The sequence below is a fragment of the Dermacentor albipictus genome, chromosome 2 (genome assembly GCF_038994185.2).
Source record: "Dermacentor albipictus isolate Rhodes 1998 colony chromosome 2, USDA_Dalb.pri_finalv2, whole genome shotgun sequence".
NCBI lineage: Eukaryota > Metazoa > Arthropoda > Arachnida > Ixodida > Ixodidae > Dermacentor > Dermacentor albipictus.
Window position 1 is genome coordinate 186,448,060 of NC_091822.1, and position 19,800 is coordinate 186,467,859.

At 46.8% G+C, this 19,800-nt stretch overlaps 2 protein-coding genes across 2 annotated transcripts in view; one reads left to right on the forward strand and one right to left on the reverse strand.

Moving 5' to 3' along the window:
- Window positions 1-17,637, forward strand: part of LOC135919909 (cyclin N-terminal domain-containing protein 1-like) — a 201,724-nt gene extending 184,087 nt beyond the window's left edge. The window contains exons 5-7 of the mRNA XM_065453936.2: window positions 7,814-7,964; window positions 13,699-13,792; window positions 17,337-17,637. Coding sequence (XP_065310008.1) covers window positions 7,814-7,964; window positions 13,699-13,792; window positions 17,337-17,444 — 353 coding nt within the window. The 3' untranslated portion in view covers window positions 17,445-17,637. The remainder of the gene's footprint in view (window positions 1-7,813; window positions 7,965-13,698; window positions 13,793-17,336) is intronic.
- LOC135919317 (ubiquitin-conjugating enzyme E2 Z-like) lies at window positions 862-2,255 on the reverse strand. Its single transcript, XM_065453055.2, has one exon. It carries the CDS (start codon window positions 2,121-2,123, stop codon window positions 1,119-1,121), a length of 1,005 nt encoding a protein of 334 aa, XP_065309127.1. The 5' UTR covers window positions 2,124-2,255; the 3' UTR covers window positions 862-1,118.
- Window positions 17,638-19,800: the final 2,163 nt, after the last annotated feature.

The window sequence follows — 19,800 nt, forward strand, 5'->3', positions numbered from 1 at the left end:
GAAACAGTTGATGGCCGCCAAGTCAGCGACGAAGGTCAAATCCGGACCCGCCGTGGTTGCTCAGTGGCTATGGTGTTGGGCTGCTGAGCACGAGGTCGCGGGATCGAATCCCGGCCGCGGCGGCTGCATTTCGATGGGGGCGAAATTCGAAAACCCCCGTGGACTTAGATTTAGGTGCACGTTAAAGAACCCCAGGTTGTCGAAATTTCCGGAGTCCTCCATTACGGCCTGCCTCATAATCAGAAAGTGGTTCTGGCATGTTAAACCCCATAATTTTTTTAAGGTCAAATCCATCAGTGTTTCTTGTCAGTGGAGGGTTTCTTTACTTAAAATTGCAGTTTGGCTGTCAATCATTTTTGTTAGCACAGAGATTGTCGGCAAGAATCGCAACCAGCTAATCAGAAAGATTATTGAAACTGAACTAGTAGCTTTACTTGGTTAAATTTGTGCGTCGAAACCATCAATCGGGCTATCGAAAAGCAACTAGAATTTCGGAGATGAGATGTGTATGGCGATCGATCAACATCTGCTGCGGATTCGCTCACGGTTTCTCGTGAATAAACGTTCAGCTGTCAGTCAGCGCTGCATGCATCTCCCTCTTTTTTTTTCTTTGTGTGTATGTCTCTTCCATCCTGTGTGTGCTACGCATATGAAGTTAAGACGTATCAACTCGCCCTAACAGCGACATCCACCAGAAAAATTGAAGACACGGGATAATGGGAATACAAGACAAGGAGATCACTGAATCTTTCTCTTGTGTGTGGCTTACCGTACTGACGTTCCTTGAATGACTTATGATGAAGAAAGCTTCAGGCAACATGTGCCGTGATCAAAGGTGTACTGGAAATGACAAATTGCATATTCGCTGTCAAGCTTTTTATTTCAATCCATTGAACTGCAAAGACGACCTACTCTGTATCACAGTTAACAACACTGTTTCGCGCACTCTGCAGCTCAAAAAAAAAAAAGAGTCTCGCTTTACTTCCACGTCCAGTCTGAGATGGCTCCGCAGAAACGTTAGAGAGAGAGACAGAAAGAAAAAAAAAACCACACCCACACACATCGCAGATTCAGCTTTCTGCGTGCTCCCGGGCCACGCCACAGAGACAAAAGTCACTCTATTCTCTCTCTTGTGGCGGAGTGTCCAGCCACTTTCGGACTCCCTCTTTCAGTTTCTGCAGCCGCTTGAGCAACGTTTCGTACTGGTACAGGCCCCTCCTGGCGCCGAACGGGTCGAACATGCGCGTACCTGTGAGATCCATGTTGGCCTTGACCACCTGCTCGTGCTTGTCGTAGTAGTCCGGGAACGCGTTCAGCATCACCTCCCTCAGACTCGGCGGGCACATCGAGCAGCCCTCGAGGCAGGCCTCGACGGCGTCGCACACGGCCACGCGGATCGTCTCGTGCTGCACGATGAGGTTGTAGCGCCTCGAGTCGCCCAGCCGCCTCTCGGTCTCGAAGCCCGGCTCGTTGTAGTACGGGTTCTCCGTTAGCAGGGACTGTATGGAGATGAGCACGCTGGCGATGCACTGCGCGGGGCTCCAGGCGGGCCCTTCCCAGGTGCCCAGTATGCTGAGGCACACCTTGCCGTTCTCGTACAGGTTCGGGTTGAAGCGCACGCGGCCGGCGTCGGTGGTCATGAGGCGGACGCGCGGAGGCTGGATCGGGTAGTCCGGCGGGCACTGTATCAGGAAGTGGAAGAAGCCGCCCTCGTACGGCGTGCCCGCGGGGCCCAGCACCAGGGCGTGGATCTTGGTGATGTTGTGCTCCTCGGGCGCGATGTGCACTCCCGGCGGCGGCTCGGCGTAGATGTCCATGATGTCTCGCTTAGTGCGCATCCGGCACTGCGGCGACGACTCCTCGTGCTCGAACGAGATCGGGTCCCAGAAGTTCAGGTTGAGCATGGAGAACTTGTTGTCCAGCGCGCCACCGGTCGGGGTGCCGGTCGCAGTGTCGGGCTTGGTGCCGGTCGCGGTGCCTAACGCAAAGCCAGACGCCGTGTTAGACGCGGTGGCGAGCGTGACGCCGAACGTGAAGCCAGACGCGGCGCCGGTCGCCGCGACGCTGGCGACGGCTGCGCTGGCGTTTACGATAGCTTCCTGGGGCGGCTCTTGCGTCGTCATCTCGCAGATGTTAGAAGCGCGCGACCTCTCCCTTTCTCTCTTCTCGCGCGGAAATCGCGCGACTTTCGCTGGTCGGCAGTTCGGAACACGAGCCGGGCCCTGCAGCCGAAGACGAGCCGCGCCTCCTCTTTCTCTTTCTCTGGCGACGCTGCACACGTGACTGCGAACGAGACGCGGCGGCGCGTCGCCGATACTTACTATGACTTTTTTGATGTTCGCATAGTCGTTTTTGTTCATCTATTTATTTATTTTACGCGGTCGAATCAGAAAGCCTTCGCCTCTATATTTTGTAGCCAAATTACAGCTCTACATGCGAACATACGATTCCTGTGCTGAACTTTTCATGGACCGGCCCTGCCTTGTCTGCCGTTAGCTCCGCTGCACGGCGCTGTAGTCTGTTGTTGAATACTGTTTCTGTATATGCTCCGGCAGGGACCTGTGGGAGCATATTGACACGTGAACTTGTTTACCTTTTACGAGTGAGTGCTTTTACCGTCTAAGAAGTGTTATCGCTCAACGCAGGGCGCGCCTACATGTATCCGAAGTTTCTAGAATGTTATCGATGCTTCTGTTGTCGCCGAACCTTGTGTAATCTGATTGCATGTATGCGCGACTCGAATGGTGTAGAACTCCGTGGGAAGCACGCGGGTCCCAGCGATTACTCTGGAACGTTCGACGACTGAATTATCAAAGTCGTTCGACGATCGCCGACTGCGTTAGCCGCTGTCGCCGTTCTTTGAGCGTAGCCTGTTTTTGTGGGCACAGGTTCGCCCAATAAAAGTTAGTTTCGTCTTTCACAGTATTGCTATTGTGTTCTTTACGGTCACGACCGCGTGACAATATGCCGGGATACTATTGTTGAAGATGGCGGCTGTGCTTCACACTTCCACGGCGTACGAGCGAGGAAGTGTGATTGGTTTTTTTATGGAGCAAGGGACGAACGCCCGTCGAAATCTACAGGGAAATGCAGCCCACGTATGGGGAAAGGTGCTCCACGTTTTCGGTCCGCTGAATATTTTCCTGGCAGGACAGCGATTCACGTGCAACGATGAAGCCGAGAGAGCACTCCGACGGCGTTTCCGCAGTCAGCCGGACGCGTTTACCACATAGGCTTCTGATATTTAGTGCTGCGATGGGACAAATGGATGAATCAATGTGAGGACTATGTGGAAAGATGGTGTAAGGTACGTAGAATAGTACGTATATTTGTAACTACATGTATGTACTTTGATTTGGCTAATAAAAAATAGGGGAAAATACTTTCCGATTCGTCCTCGTATCTCGTCGCACAACATGTAAACAGTTTTATTCCTTCAGTCCCCTCTCCCTCCCGTCAACTCCATCCCTAATGCTGACCGTCATTCAAGGGTCGACAGATGTAGCGAGACGTTTTATAGTACGGTCAGCAGTAATTCCCCTTACTTTCCTTGTTTTTAAAGGGAAGTGAACACTTACCACTTGGGCCGCTTTACCACAGCAATGATTAAGCGGATGGAAATGGTTTGAAACGTTCGCATTCTTACCTTTCGTGAGTAAACGTCTCGACAAGAGAACACAAAAGTTATACTATACCGCCGTTTGATTTTTCCTCTCTCTCTCTCTTTCTTAATATCTCAACGCGGTGCTCAACGCGGTGCTAATATCTCAACGCGGTGCTCCCAGGAACTCAGTGGCGCTGTGTGTGTGCTACATGCATGGGTGATTTAAATTTCAAATCACAGAGTACCTATGATGTAAGTGGACAACATCGAGTTATCAAAAAGGAAGGGCACATAATGGAAGCAAATGAGGCCGCGGGAGAGTTTTAAATACGGCGCGAAAGAAATAAGGAGAGAGAAGTGTTTCATTGGGAATAGGAGAGGTTGGCGCTATCTCCTGCAGCCCTTGAGGGAGCGCGGCTCAGCGCTAAAAAAACAAGGAGGGAAATTCTGTGCGATAACACACAGGGAACTGCGTTGCTGCTTGAAGTCCGTGCTGGCTTCCCGAGGACGAAAACGTACCGGAGCAATATTCACAACATGGTGAGGAATGTGCGTGCTGAAAAAAAAAGCAAGCAAGAAAGAAAGCTCGCACACGACGTTAACCTACAACGAAATCACCAAGCACTAATACTTAGGGTGCAGGGCAATCCCCCTGCCACATTCTAAATTAAATAGGTCACAGGCGGTTACATTAAGGCTTCTGCAGACACGAACGTACCCTAACCCGGTCATCATGAATAAAATTAATCCGGACTGCGGGTTTTCAGTCTATTGTAGTAAGCGCAGGGGTTTGCTCGATTTAGAACACATGCTTTGGTGCTGCTTGGCGTTGGCCGGTGATGGTTCTCGAGGTGAAGAGTGGTGGCAGCGGATGCTGCACAGTGAAGTGCTGGCGGACCAACTCAGGGCTGTCCAGAGGGCCCGCGTGACGGCAGAGGGGCTCGGCCTCTCAGTACCGACGTGGGAGCGGCCCGCATCAGTCCCAGACTGACCCCTCAGGACCTAAATAAAGTTTTTCATACCATACCATACGACGCGGCACGGCGTAATGAAATGCCAAGACATTTACTCACCAAGGCCCGTAGGAAAAGCCCGCCTTTCAGAAGTGCCAGGATCCAAAGCGGTTCGAAGCATTAACTGGTCAACAGTCGAGATAAGCGAGATACGTGTAGAGCATCGACGGAAAAATAAAGCAAGTAATAATATATTGATAGAACCGAAGTCGTTAAGGCGTAGATTTTATTGAAGAAAGGAAGTTAAAGACATAGAAGCGAAATGCTAAACCGGGGTAAATGTAAAATCTGATTACGCATAGCAGGCTAGGTGACTATATTTGTTGCCCCACCCGTTCAAAGAGAATTAAAAAAAATCATCTTCTTCTTCTAGCTTGCCCACGGAAGTATAGTAGAACCAAGATTTAGGCTACCTCTTTCCTTTGGCCTTCGTGATTATTATAATTTTTGAAAACGTGCTAGCGATCTTGAGGTGTTATTTTATTGTTTAAAATTAATCATGTTTACTGCAGTTTCGCTTTCGAGAATTGATTGCAGTACTGTTAATCCCTATGCTTTTTCATGCTGTAATCTTAGTGAAATACAGAAATAAAGAAGTCGTGTAAAATATTGACAGCTAAACAATCCAGTCATTCTTTAGCCAATGCAGTATTTGCATCACAGAATTTTGGTTGCGTGGCCTTCGACGCTTCGAAAACAGCGTAGGGTAGAAGGTCTTAGAGTCCATGTCAAATACCGTCGCTAAAGGCTCCGAGATTTTGGCCACTATAAAGATTGCCTCTATGGGGCCTCGATAGCATAGAGTTTCATATTAGTATACTTAGTATACTAATAGTATAGTATAGTATATAGTATAGTATAGTATAGTATAGTATAGTATAGTATAGTATATATATAGTAGTATATATATAATAGTATAGTATATTAGTATATTTTTAGAAACTCTATGCTCGATAGAGTCGACACGTTCCATTTAGGATGGACAGATAACATTTAGGAGAGAAAGATACCCTATCCTCATCCGCGTTATACGTCTTGGTGGTTTTGTCTGAACTGTGGCCTTCGAGATTGCATCGTCGAGAAAGTGCTCTCTCGGAGTCTACGTCAGAGCTTTGACGTTTTGCTTCCGTCTCAACAGATGACGCCACGAGCCAGTACTGCTTTCAGTATTGCTCTGTTCTAGGCGTAGAGTTTCTCACTATATTTGCTAGATCACACAAAAACATTGTTTGTTTAATTAGGTGGGCTTGCTACTTGTACAGTTATATGAAACGTAAAAAGTATCGGCGGGTCGCTGTAGTTGAATGGCGGACGACGAGATACCCGCTCGCTTTGGAGCAGTTGGTCGTCTGTTCGCGCGTCTCCTGCTTCTGCATTGTTGGTGAGCAAACTTTGTTGAAAGGTGTAATGTGGATGAACGAAGCCTCGTACAATACCAGCCAACACAAGCCTCCCACACCGATATACCCTCATCCCCATGACTGCGCAGCGCTCTTTAGAAAACTCCCATAGACGGTGGCGCCACATTTCCCTCTAGGTAATGTGGTGAGAAACTCTGTCGTTGCAGGGTCAGCGGTTCCACGCGCCTCCGTATCTCGGAGGCCACTAGCTCCTAAGGGAGTAGCGGAATTCGCCAGTAGATGACACCGCATGGGCCGCAGGGTCTGTTCACCTGTGTATGCCTCGCTAAGAAATTATATGAGCACTATACTTTGATACCAGTGTGTTCATACAGGGCTTGAATTTCTATGGGCAGCCTTGATACGGAATATAATGCTCCTTGCGGCAGGGCGGTTATGGACAGCGAAAATGTGTTGCATTAAAGCGGGTGCGCCAAACTTGACTTGCGAAACGGTGAGAATGATTGTTGGGGCCGTGTCAATTATGGCAGATCACCTTCGGGGCAATAACATCTTCACTACGCTTTGAATAGCTAAGTCGGCGGAAAATTACGTGATGTAAGTCGTGACGCACGACTAACCAGCGTTAATTTCAGCTCGTTTATTCAATGTGTGCCCGTTACTTCACTCGCGCGGGATGTACGAGTTTGAATCACCAGTCGGAGGCAATTTATTTTCTTCAATTGAGCGAATTCTTTATGACCGCATAAATTGCTTCCTCCATTAAAGCTGAACTAACTTAACTACAATGATTCACAGGCCCGTCAGTGAACTGGCCTGAAAATAAAATGCATGTCTAAGCGGTTTTATTTGATTTATATTTTTATTTTATTTCAGAAGTACTGATACGGCAATACCCGATACGGCGATAAGCAGGAGTGGGTAATGCGATGACAAAACAGATATCTAAAACAATACACTTCATGTAAAGCGAAACACGAAACAGTGTATCACTTGCGCAAACTTTGTGCACTTGATACAAAACTCCAAGAACATTTCTCAAGAAGTTTTCCATCGTCGTCGTTCACACGCCGTCAACCCACTGTCGTCATTTTGCTTTTCACTCTGTCATCGTTATGTCATCGTCATCATTTCACAAATTTCATCCAAATTTTCTAAACGTTTTCGTCATACGACCTTCGCGGTATTGTATCGACGTCATTCTTTCTTCGTCATTTCTTCTTTGTCACAGCGTCGTCGTCATACAGTATCGTCATCGTGCCGTCTTGGTCAAGGCCGGTCCTGGTTAGCGAAGTTCATAGCAAGAGGGCTGGTCACGGAGAGATTGTGTGTCGCATAGAGCCGAATTCAATGGGAATCTCAGAATGACCTCCACAGAATCTGAACAAATATGTATTCAGAAATACGGTGTCTCCCTGAATTGCCTGAATGCTAATCGAGTTAACGTCGACAATGATTGTTCTGTCGGAATTGTCTTTTCCACAGATGATAAACTGTACAATTCATAGCCTCCTGTGTTCCGCTCGGAGCCAGTAGCGCGAGGCATCTCTCATGAGCTGCACGCCAAAAATAAATTTGAGAAAAGAATACGGGGCGAAAAAGAAAGAGAAAGCGGAAGAAACAAGAGGGAGTAACACATTCCGGGAGTGAATATGAAATTTGAGAATGGGAGCAAGTCGCCTAATCCCAGTGTCGTCTCACCGGAAAGTGTCTGAGGGGGCCGATGCATAAACTTTTCGTTGGGGCTAGCACGATGACTTTAGAAAAGTTCACGACTGCGTAGAGTGTGTCACAAAATTACGGGCATCAATATTTTTGTGCGTGTTCGCTTGCAGGCCACAACGAGCCGAACTTCGAACCGAAGGACCTGTACTCGACGATGCTGCGCGTGCTGCAGGGCTTCTACCTGGTCCGGCAGGAGGTCCACGAGCGCGCTCTGGCGCACCTGGAGATGGACCGCGAGGCGACCGAGAAAGAGCAGAACAGGCACGTTTGTGGCAGATATCAGTTAGGCAGAAATCCGCGTGGTCCAGGAAGTTTCATCAAAGGGAGAAAGTTTAGTTGCTTTTCTTCATATACTCTTCCAGGTTAGTTTTCGGAACAGCAGCGCCTTCATTTAATTGACACATTATTCATGATGCACTCTGGCTACTCGGAGAACTCATGATATGTACAGAGCTGTCCACTGTTAAAGGAAACGCGTAAAGGGAAAATGATATGCAGAGCATGTCCGGACCTTCCTATCGGGCAAGTGTACAATCGCCTAGACTTGCAGCAATTTACTCGTGGCTGATAGCTCTTGACTCCTTTCGACGCACCCGTGCAATGCACCGAGATTGCTTCTGCAGCCACTTCCAGCTGGGGCCCCAGCAAAGTGAGAACCGCACGTTCGAGTGTTCCCTTTAACAACGGACCGCACGGTACACGCTAATAATTTTTTTTAGCTTTTTCGTAGACGTATTAACGTTCACGCGATACCAGATTACCGTAGACGTGAACTGCAGCATCAGCAACAACGCCGGCAGCGACATGTGGTGGTTCCTCCTACAAAAACGCTTTAGACATGGCTTCCGAGATGGCGCGCTCAGGTTTTGATCGATCTCGGACGCCAATACTCTAGTTCTTTTTCGTTTCGCATGGATGTTCTTGTTGAAACAATAAACATAAAGAAATGGCAGCATGTTAACCATTGCGTTGCTTCCGGCATTTTAATGCTGTAATCAAGCGCAAGGTCGGTTCCTGATCTAATATCTCTGGGTCCTCTCTGGTTAAACTTTGCGCCACCAGCTGCCGCTACCAACCCGCGGGATCACATGTGTGTCTGGTAAATCGTTAATTTATGGGCAACACGTTTACAGACAAGATAAAAGTCGATAGTATATGCGGATTGAGTGAGGAAAATGCATGTACAAAAACTGAAACTAAATAAAGTGCAATAGTGTGCTTTTTTTTTTGAGAGCACCGAGGTTTTAAAGTTTGCCTGTTGCAGATAGCACGATCATCACCCTCGAGCTAAATTACTCGATGGAGGTGCCATTACTTCTACGACAAGACAAAATGCCTAATAAAGCAATTAGCATATTATCACTAAATACGTTTTTAATTAGTTACTTTACGGCACATATTTGAATCTACGAATAGATGATGCGTATACTGGGAGAGGCTCATGGTAACAAAATAATTCCCGCTAAAAATACTTTCCGCATACTTGGCTCTTCGAACCTTTGTCATATTACCGCGAACCCATACGTTTACGTATCAATCATGCTAGTGTTGTTTTGTAAAATAACTTGTCCACGTTACTGATAATGTTTCATGGAACATGCATAGTAAAAAAAGAACGAAAAACGTTAATCACGTGGTCAGCATGTTTTAACCATGTTTTAGCGTAGTATCTCTTTCTTCAACTTCGATAAAACGTCTGCTATAAAGTCTGTAACGCGTTCAACGCTGCAGTATATCCCTTGCGTTTGGGACACTCCGTGACATTTGTGTGAAACGTGGAACGCGAGGCATGCTAGAAGTGTTCGTCGACTGCAGCTGGCTTCTCCGCGCGCCTGAGTCTGCGTTTCTATATAAGGAAAACATTGGAGATTTGTGATCGTTAGGCTATAGTTTTTCTCGCCTCGTGCACGCTGTAATGCCTCGACGGTGCGGCAGGAAGCGGCATTACAACGCTGTATACCTTTCACAGAATATGAGAAAAAAGTTACAGGCTACGTCTTTTCAACCCTCCCAGTACACCTAGCTCATCATGCATAGAACACCAAATTAAGGTCACTAACTGTGAAAGGTGCTCGCCTAAATGGTGTTTCACGAGATTCGTGCCAAAAAATAGCTTGGATTGGAACCACGTCAGCCCGCCTATAGAGCCTCCGCTACTAAATCATATATGTTTGAATCAGCCTAGTCAAATAGAGATGAAGTAAGTAAAAAAAAAAAGCCTTTGACACGAAAAGAATTCGCTTGAGGACAAGAAAGCGAGATTCGTCGTTCAAGATAAGCACGTAACTGCGAGAGCAGGCATAGCTAATTCACGTGTTCGATCTATTCGGATATAAAGTTATTTTAAGTGACTGCTTATGCTCCGATTTCGGGGTCAGTCATCGATGCTACCGCCAAAGGCTTTAGAAATGAACAGCGTGGGCGACACCTCTCGATGAAGGCGCACAGAGAGAAAACGCGTCCGGCCCCGCGAACGGAGAATTGGGCGCCGGAACCGTCATCCGTTGAGCCGGAAGCGCCGAGCAGACGACGAGTCTCATGAGTCTTTACAAGCTCACGCCTCACCTATTCGTAGTTAGTGAGTTCACGAGGATTGGATTGCATTCAGATATGCGACGTCAAACGTGCGGCAAGAATGCACTGTTGTTCCGCTTACTTTTTGAAGAAAATGCCATTTTATACACGGAAGCACTAAAGTAACTGGAACGCCAAAGCTTTTAGTCGGACACATTGATAATTAATATTTCGCGATATTTATCGAATTAAAAAAAGAAATACGCTACAGCTAAAAAAGAAAAAAAAAGCTAGGTACGCAGGATGGTCACTTCCGCGAGGCGCCTACATAATTTCACTATTCCTGGCTCACGTTCACCACTGTGGTAACGTAATTTTCCTTTTGTCATTTAACCTAAAAAGAGTATCGACTGCTTGGAACAGGTCCTGAAATTGTCGCGCCGATGGATTGATCATGTGTGAAAGTGCTAGAAACAACTATGCTTTTATCGCCTATAATGCTGCTGTCCCATGTGACGTAAGGTGACGTGATAAGGCAACGAAACGCTACTACTAAATAGACAAGATAGCGGTTGCGGACAAACGGTATGAGTTGAAGTTCAAGGTATGGTACGGGTACGTTTCTGCTGTTTCGGAAAAATAAACGCCGTCCAAGTGGTGTCAAGCGGACAACTTACGCAAGGCGTGCAGAAGCAGAGCAGCATTAAAACTCACCGTAGGGTCCAGGCGACACTACGGAAGCGGTCACACGTCAAATCGACACTTCTGTGCCCGCTGCGGTAGCTTTGCGGCTGTGGCATTTCTCGAGGTCGCGGGTTGAATACAGACCGCGGCAGCCCTATTTTGATGGAGGCGAAAAAAAAAAAGAGAACAAAACAAAACGCTCGGGTACTACAATTTAGGTTCATGTTTAAGTATGCACAGTGGCAGTATTAATCCGGAGTCCGCCACTGGGCGTGCCTCAGAATACGAATGTGGTTTTGGCACGTGCAGCCCCTTAATATAATTCAAGTTTAATACTCCTGCCACGATGCGATGAGCCATATGTGAGGCTCAACAATCTCAAAGGCAAAGTTAATACGGCATACAACAGCGCCTCAAGCAAACACGTCTGCCTGTGTGTCCTGTGGTGTACTAAGCAAGCAGTGGCGCGCGCGAGGTTACGTTTAACATGAACTCGGCACTCTCGTGTTAGACTAAACGTTGAAGAAACTAAGCTTTCGCCGTCAACATCACCGCCAATTATCGTCAATCAAAGCAAACAGCACAGACGGCTTCGCTTACGTCGATTTCCCACAGTGCGTGGGATCCGCATATTTTTTTTTCCCGTCCCGACGAACATGTTATGCTTAATATTGCGCGACAGTCCTCGCACAAACACGCGGCATATATAAAGAACAAAAATAAAAAGAAAGAACTTAGGGCGCCTCGCCTTTTCGTTCGCTTTGTTTTCTCCCTTGTCGGGGGTACGTCTTTTATCATGCATGCGTGTAACGTTTCGATGTCGCCGCATGCCGCCTTTGTTTCGACGCAAACAACACGGCCGTTCTGGTTCACGCGAGCGAGCGCCTCTGCGAGACGTCGCGGCAGGCAAGCTGTCGCGCCCTGCCTTCACGGTCAGCGTGCGCGCGTGCACCAGCCGAGACCGCGATATTGTCCCGTGTTTCCGAGCACGCGCTTGCTTCCGCGTCTGTGGAACGTGAGAGCGCTTTGCTGCGTGCGTTCGAAGCAGAGCCGAGATGAGAAACCGTACCCTCTGCATCCAAGCGCACGCTGGCACCGAAAAATGTACGGCGCTCTCATCTCGGTTTGCGCAGTCGGTCGGGAGAGGTGGAATTTCATAAAGAATGCCGGTGCGATTGAAGGTTTTGTTTACGACGACGATTTGACAGCGGAATGCGTGGCGTAATAATAGCGAACGAAGGCACGTCACGTGCAGCTCACGCACGTGCCGTCGGAGACCCTTGGTCGATTGAGTTGGTTCTAAAGTAAAGCTATGTATGTTTGGTACTTTCCCCAGCTTTGCTTAGTCTGCTGTCTGGCCGAGTAAACCGTGGCGATCCCACACACAGTGCAATCGAAGATCCTCTCCTGGCACCAGTGCAACGTCACTGCAGCCACGTCTCTCTCTCTCTCTCTCTCACACACACACACACACACACACACACACACACACACACACACACACACACACACACACACACACACACACACACACACACACACACACACACACACACACACACACACACACACACACACACGCGCACGCACGCACGCACGCACGCACGCACGCACGCGTTGTAGTAGTTTACCAGCGAAGTTTACCAGCGAAGAGCTGCTGATCTCTTCCTGCCCTGGTGGTAATGATTTGATTAAATTTCTCCGTGGGAACAGTTAGAAAGGCATCACACCGGTATTCCGGTTTCACAGTACATACAAGTAAAGAAGGGCGACAATGTTTTCATCGTGGGTTTTTTCAAGGCGCTTGACCCGATCCCGTTAAGTGAGAGGACGATTCTCTGCCAGTATTCTAGCCGATGACACCTGTTTGTCGTTTTAGAAAGTGGTGCTTTCGCGTAACATATCACCGCCTTTAAACGGGAAGGGTGAAACTTTTGAGACGTCGCAGTGGGGATTATGACATTTCTTTTTTCCTCTTTCTTTCGGCGCCGCATTATTAGTGACGGCGCCATGCGGCGTCAAAGGAAAGCTATAGTAATATTAATATAGCATATACAATTATATGATAAGAACAGTAATTTTGACTTTCGTGTTCTCGCGTATAATTACTATTTAGAGGTTATTCTATTAGCAGCGATTTGTTGCGCTTAGTTTTGCGTAACGAACTTTGAGTGCCTTCACCAGCCAAGTTAAGCCGTGTTAGGCCTACTAGCCATGAAATCCACAATCGAATTTGCAATCAGCGGCGTCTAATGAATAAATCTTCATTACACGCGTTTGTTGAGAGAAAGCGAAAGCCGCTGTCACTTCTCTTAGCCTACGAACTTCACGCGTTACGACGAATCGGGCCCAGTTTGGTGCTAGATCAGAGCCTTCGCTTCAATGGGTTCCGCCATGTTTGTTGACGCAAAGCTTTTGGGGCACCTTGTGGGACTCCCGCTGAATCATCGAAATAGCGTGCCCGACGAAAAACACAAACGCAGTCTGGGTTTAATGCATGCGCAGTGGCTTTGACGCAATCTTTATGAGGCCCCAGAACGTCTGGCGCCCATATCCTAAAACTCTCTTATATAATCTATAACTATTCACACCTTAAACTACTTCTGTAGGCACTTGTGTGAAGGAAATGACGCATTCATACGCGTTCTGACTTTCGAACACGGCCTACTGTTTTTAAATATAAGCCCATGCTACACTCATGGACGAGTCTGTGTACTAGTGAACACGTTACTGTGGTACTGCAGGGAAACTTTGAGCGGTGTCTCTCTCTCTCTCTTTCTTTATTTGTGCCCGACAGGATGATCCGTGCCTTCAAGGCGGACCAGCTGTTGATAGCGTCGTCTGTGATCGCCTCCGCCGTCAAGATCAAATTTCCACAGAGATACACCGAGGTGAGGAAAGGCGCTCAAAACGCGTCTGCGAGCTCTACTATGTCCGTTGTTGTTGTCGCTAATTAGCAGCATAGTAGTAGTAGTAGTAGTAGTAGTAGTCGTCGTCGTCGTCGTCGTCGTCGTAGTAGTAGTAGTAGTAGTAGTAGTAGTAGTAGTAGTAGTAGTAGTAGTAGTAGTAGTAGTAGTAGTAGTAGTAGTAGTAGTAGTAAAAGGAAACAAACAAGTTTAGTGTGCGGGTACGTTCGTTAGGGTAAAAAAAAAAAAACTTAAATTCCGACATACGTTCATTCTTTTATTTCACTGATTTACTTTTCTCTAAAAATAGATGGGTGCCGTACACAGCTAGGTTAAACTCAGTTCTCCATTAATTGAATGATGCGTCCACAAGGTTACGCTGCTAGAGGTGGTAAATGACTCGGCGTATCGTAATGGAATGCCAAGATATTCATCCAGCGAGATTCCTAGAGAGTGCCCATCTTCCAGAAGCGTTGGGATTCAAAGAAGATGGAAGGACTAACTAGTCACAGTCGAGGTAACTAAGAGACATTTAGAGTATTGGTGAAAAGAAAGCAGGGAAGAGATTGATAGAACCGGAGTCATTGCAAGCATTGGTAATGTTACAAAATAGCGGTAGAGGCTTTAAATACAGAAGTGAAGATCGAGATCAGATAGGCGCACCAGACATATGACTGTATATGTAATAAAATATGATTAGATCAAGCAGGCTAGGTGTCTATTTGTCATCGCCCCCTTTCAAAAGGGGGATGCCAAAAATCATGATGATCATCATCATAATTGTGGTGAATGTTTGTTTTATTCTTTCTTCGGGCGCGCAGCTTCTAATTCTTCTCATGTACCTCTCGGGAGTATGTAAGCGATGTATTGAGGCAACAACAACGTATGCTCCTTTCTCTATCATGCCGGAAAGAAAAAAAAAAGCAAAGAGAAAGCGTTACGTGACAATCTTAGAGCATATTCCCCCAAAAAAGAAAGCAAAATGGAAGAATCATGGAAAAAGTACCCAACTCGTGATGGCTAATGGTCGTTTCTCCGGACGTGTGCGCTGAGCTCGCGGTCTATTCGTCTGCTGCCATGCTCGAAAGTTGTGGCCAATCCTGCGGACGATCTTGAGCGACTGTTGTCGTGGCAACCACGGCGTTTCCTGAGGTCTAAGAAAAGAACGAAAGGTCTCGAAATTCTGTAATCAATAAGCGATCGGTACGGGCTGGATATTTAGCGACAACAACTTCGTTGTTGCCATCAGTACTCGAACGTAAACCTAATTAATTCAGCCGCGTACGGCGCTCGCTGTTCGCACGATTCAATGCGTATTGCAAGCATTTGGCGAGTGAAGAGAGGACGGCGGCAAATAAGGTTGCCTCACGAAAGCAACCCCCTATGACCAGCAGGTGAAGATATAGTTGTCTAATTGACGGAATGGCTCTTTAAGGCTGCATAATGGTATCGTTATATGAAAGACTCCGTAGCGGAGGGCCTCGGATTACTACAGCTTCCTGCGGTTCCTGTAGCGGCGCGACAATCGCAGGCAGCGTATAGGGAGCGTCGAAGTCCTGCTCGTAGTGGGGGGGAAGGGAGGGGCACCCCTGGGCACCCCTGCCCAGGGGTGCACCCCTGCCCAGGGGTGCACCCCTGCCTCAGGGGCACCCCTGCCTCAGTCCCTTGTTGATATCAGCTTTCTCCTCATCCCTTCCCATTCAACGCAAACGGTACTTTCTAAATAAATCTCTCTCAAAAGCTGTAGACAATCGTCACCTAAGCCTTCCCCTTCCAGAATATTCCATAAAATGTTGTGGTCTATGTTGTCATAGGCTTCTGTAATGTACAAAAAGGCCACATATAACGGTCTGCTTTCTACTTTTGATATTTCAATACACTGAGTGACAACAAATAAGTTATCATTCAAACGCCTACCTATTATGAAGCCATTCTGAAGTTATCCCAAAATGCCATTATTCTCTGCCCATGCTTGCAGCTTTAATTTGATTGCCTGCGTTGCTAGCCTGTATATTACCGATGTAATGGTCAACGGTCAGTACGAGTGAATTCTATATTTCTCCCCCTTACCTTTATAAATTAAATTCATTTTACTTTGTCGCCAACTGTCTGGTATTCGTCTATCTTTTAAAGTTTTTCCCACTGCTTTCACCAGAGTTTCCTTACTTTTTGGTCCCAGTTCATTTATCAGCCTAAAGGGAACCTCATCTAGCCCTGTGGTTGTGCGCTAAGGAATTTTCTCTTCCGCTTTCTTCCAGTTGAAATTTGTCAGCACCTGCTCCTTTTCCACATGGGTCGCTTTCATGCTCTTTTTTCCTTCAAATATAACCTCGTCATTACCTTTGAAAGATTCGGCTGTTATTTTTCGGATGTAATTTATTGCCTCTTCCCCTTCCAGTTTGTTTCCATCTTCGTCTAGGATATGTTGTATTGTTGTTGACTTCGTGCCTAATGATTTTATGTGGTTCCAAAAAATTCTAGGTGCGGCCTTCTTTTTCTCACGTGTTTCTGACAACCAACGTTCACTTTCACCTTTTATCTTTGCTTGCAGCAGTATTTGAACCGTAGACTTTTTCTCTCGGTATATTTCCCATTTACTGGCTACCTCATCCTGCGGCAACTGTGCCTTCTTTACCTAGCTGTGCTTTCGGGATGCTTTTTGTCGTTCGGCGATCGCTTCTCATATCTCCCTGTTCCGCTATCTTTTCGGTTTCTTTTTTCCCTTCCAACGAACATGTTTCTCTTTCCGTATTTCTGTCGTTATTACACTTAGAAGCTCACTATATTCCCACTATTGGCCATTTGCCAAGTTCTTCCTCGACTCTAGTGACTAAATTTGTTATTTGTTCAGCGTTCAAATTTGGACTGGCCATTTTGCACTTCTTGCTCTCTTTCCTATCTGTATATCCCATTTTCAAAATGATGCGTTTGTGGCCACTCCCTATGCTGCTATACCCTTCCCCATCAATGACCATTTCTCTCAACTTATCATGAATTCCTTCTGTCATCAGACAGTAATCAATGGTCGATTGCCGGTTTCCCAATTTCCACGTGGTCTGCCCTTCACACTTAGGCCCTGTATTCACGATAACGGGGTTATGTTTTTCACAAAGGTCTAGCATTGACTTCCCGTTGTTGTCGGTATAGCCATCTAAATCCTTTTGTTCGTACGTCGTGGACGTGGGAAGCGCTACCGCCATCTTCAACTGACAGCAGCGCCGTGCCGCGGAGCTACCGGCAGACAAGGCCGCGCCGGTTTAAGAAAGGTCGACCGCTGGGAATGGCTATGTTGGCTTCGCGTTTAAGGTCGTAATTTGGCTAAAATAAAAAAGGGACAAATACTTTCTGATTCGCCCTCATATCATTGTATATGTACTTGCACTTATTGCCATATGCATTTATAGTGCACCACCGTTTTCTGTGCTTCCCTGCGGGAAGTATCCTAACTGTTTTGTGAACTTAAAGAATTCCACATGGGCCAACCACGAATACTATTGAGCTCATCAGTTCTTGTTTGTTCTTTCCGCAGTTCCTTGGCTACCTACAAGACGTCACCCGGCTGTCGGGAAAAGAGGTGCACGACTTCAGCACCGTCGTCATGGCCGTGCTCTTCAACGAAGACCCGCTCGCCGATTGAACAGGACGCAGGATCGCGCGACCATCTGCCGCCAGGCTTATCTCTTTCTAGTCACCTCTCCTTTATTATTTTTTTTTCAAAGTTCGCCTACGAATCATTACATATTCGGCAGGTGTCTTCTGCAAGCGACGGCACAGCGCGAGCGTGAGAAGTCGATAATGAAAATAATAAATTGAGTTATTGTTGTTCATGACTTCTCCCCCTCGTATCACTACTTGTTGCAGAGTTTATTATTTCACAGGACAGGAAAGAGCGTTCTTTCACCGGTTTCTAGTTTTTTTCCGCCGTAAGATGTCTCTCCTCGTTTGGGTGCTTTGAAACCGTTTGCGTATGTGTTCTCATAAATCATCGTGGCTCCTGCATTGTTCATTTATGAATGATATGCATTGGTATGGAACTTGTGCTCTTTCTTTATGAATAATGGTAGTACGATTTAGCACTCGAATATTTTAGCATAGCGTTAGTGTTTAACCGTTAATCGCTAATGCTTTCTCCCCATTGCGCACATACTTCAACGCGCATGCGCATTTGACGGTACCAGGTGGTATTGTCAATGGTGCAGTGGTGACGCTCTGTTAAGATACTTTAAGAGCGCGCTACGTACCGTGTGCAAATTTCAGCATCTTCGGGTTACAGTGTATCCACATGGCTAGTACAGAAATCTAGCTGGCATGTGCACCTTATAGAGACGTCAAAGAGAACTGGTAAATCAGTTTAGACTGACGATGCCTTCCTTCGAAACTCTTATTTCCTTGAGTTTGTGGATGTTAGGTTGATTATCAGAAGAGAAAGTGAAGGTCAAGTTCTATTAAAGAAAAAAAAATAGTGCCGGTACTCCGGTCAGTGTGACGTCGCACATTTCGAACGACTCTTTAGCATTTGGGCCGTTGCGCGCGCAGTAAATGTTTTTTAATATTTGGGGTTTTACGTGCCAAAACCACTTTCTGATTATGAGGCACGCCGTAGCGGAGGACTCCGGAAATTTTGACCACCTGGGGTTCTTTAACGCGCACCTAAATCTAAGCACACGGGTGTTTTCGCATTTCGCCCCCATCGAAATGCGGCCGCCGTGGCCGGGATTCGATCCCGCGACCTCGTGCTCAGCAGCCGAACACCATAGCCACTGAGCAACCACGGCGGGTAGTAAATGTTTTTTAAAACTTGCTAAATTCAATCTTATGCTCTTTCAGAATACTTCTTTTTTTGCAATACTAAACTCTAATACAATGCAACACACAATACGTACGCAATGCGTACACAATGCGTACTCTGCGTACAATGCGTACACAATGTAATACAACAACGTAATGTTAAATATCAAAGAGATGCGAACATCTGCACATCCCTTTGCTTGATTGCAAGTGGTAATTATTGACGCTGCGTTCTGTGAGCACGATTTAACGCGTTTTATTTCGGGCTCCTTCGTCCGTGGTTTATTTCGTTAGTGTTTTTCCTGTCCGTTTTTAAGTGCTCTTTAATGAACACAAGGTCACGAAGAAATAAAAAGAACACGTAGCATCGATTGGGCTCACCATGGCGGCACCACAGTATGGGTGCGGAACCAATGTGTCTGTAATTAGCCACTTGTACTGCGCTTTACACTTTCGTTTTTCATTGGCGAAAGTGGCCTTTGTACAATCGAGGATGGGCGATTGGTCCCCCTAATTGCGTTTCTTTTTTTTATTAAACATCCGATGACGAGGGTCGATGCCATTGGACTTCCGATGCCCGCTGGGTCGGCATATCGGCAGCCGGTTTGCTACAGCGGCGATCACGATGGGGTCGTTATCGCAGCCGTGTAATTACAAAGTGTTTTATATCGGATAGTAGTTTTTATTGCATAAGGCACACAGAAATGGCTTCTCTCAACGGCTATTGAGCAGATTTGAACGCTTGCTCTATGTCGCGGTCTCAGAGGTACAAGAAATACCCAGCAACAAAAAGGGTAGAAGCCCGTTTTGAACAGAGGTGACCGCACCACCAGAATTATCGCTCCCTTTTAGTAGGAAATTGTAGAGAAGATCTTTTACGGTGTGCAACAGTGTATGAGAGCGTAGACTGAAACAAGCGGCTTTTCTCAGCAGCTGCTGCACAGATCTGGAGGAAGTCTGTCGCCGTTGAATACACACGCACAAATAAGAGCATTTATAAAAGCTGAATCTTTGAAGGTGAAAAAAAAAAGAATTCGAAAGAAATTCCTGGTCAGTGTAACGGTGCGGCAGAAAAGACGGCGACATGAACATGCGGTAAGCTGTATAAGTCAAGTATGTCCTCAACTGCAAACGTTGGTGCGTGCCACAGGCAAAAAATGGCCAGGCTTAGCTTGGTTAAGCCAAGAATGCGTTGCATATTGCGC

What these genes read in the sequence shown, in the direction of transcription:
- LOC135919317 (XM_065453055.2), bottom strand. Translation starts at nt 2,123, where the DNA reads ATGACGACGCAAGAGCCGCCCCAGGAAGCTATCGTAAACGCCAGCGCA.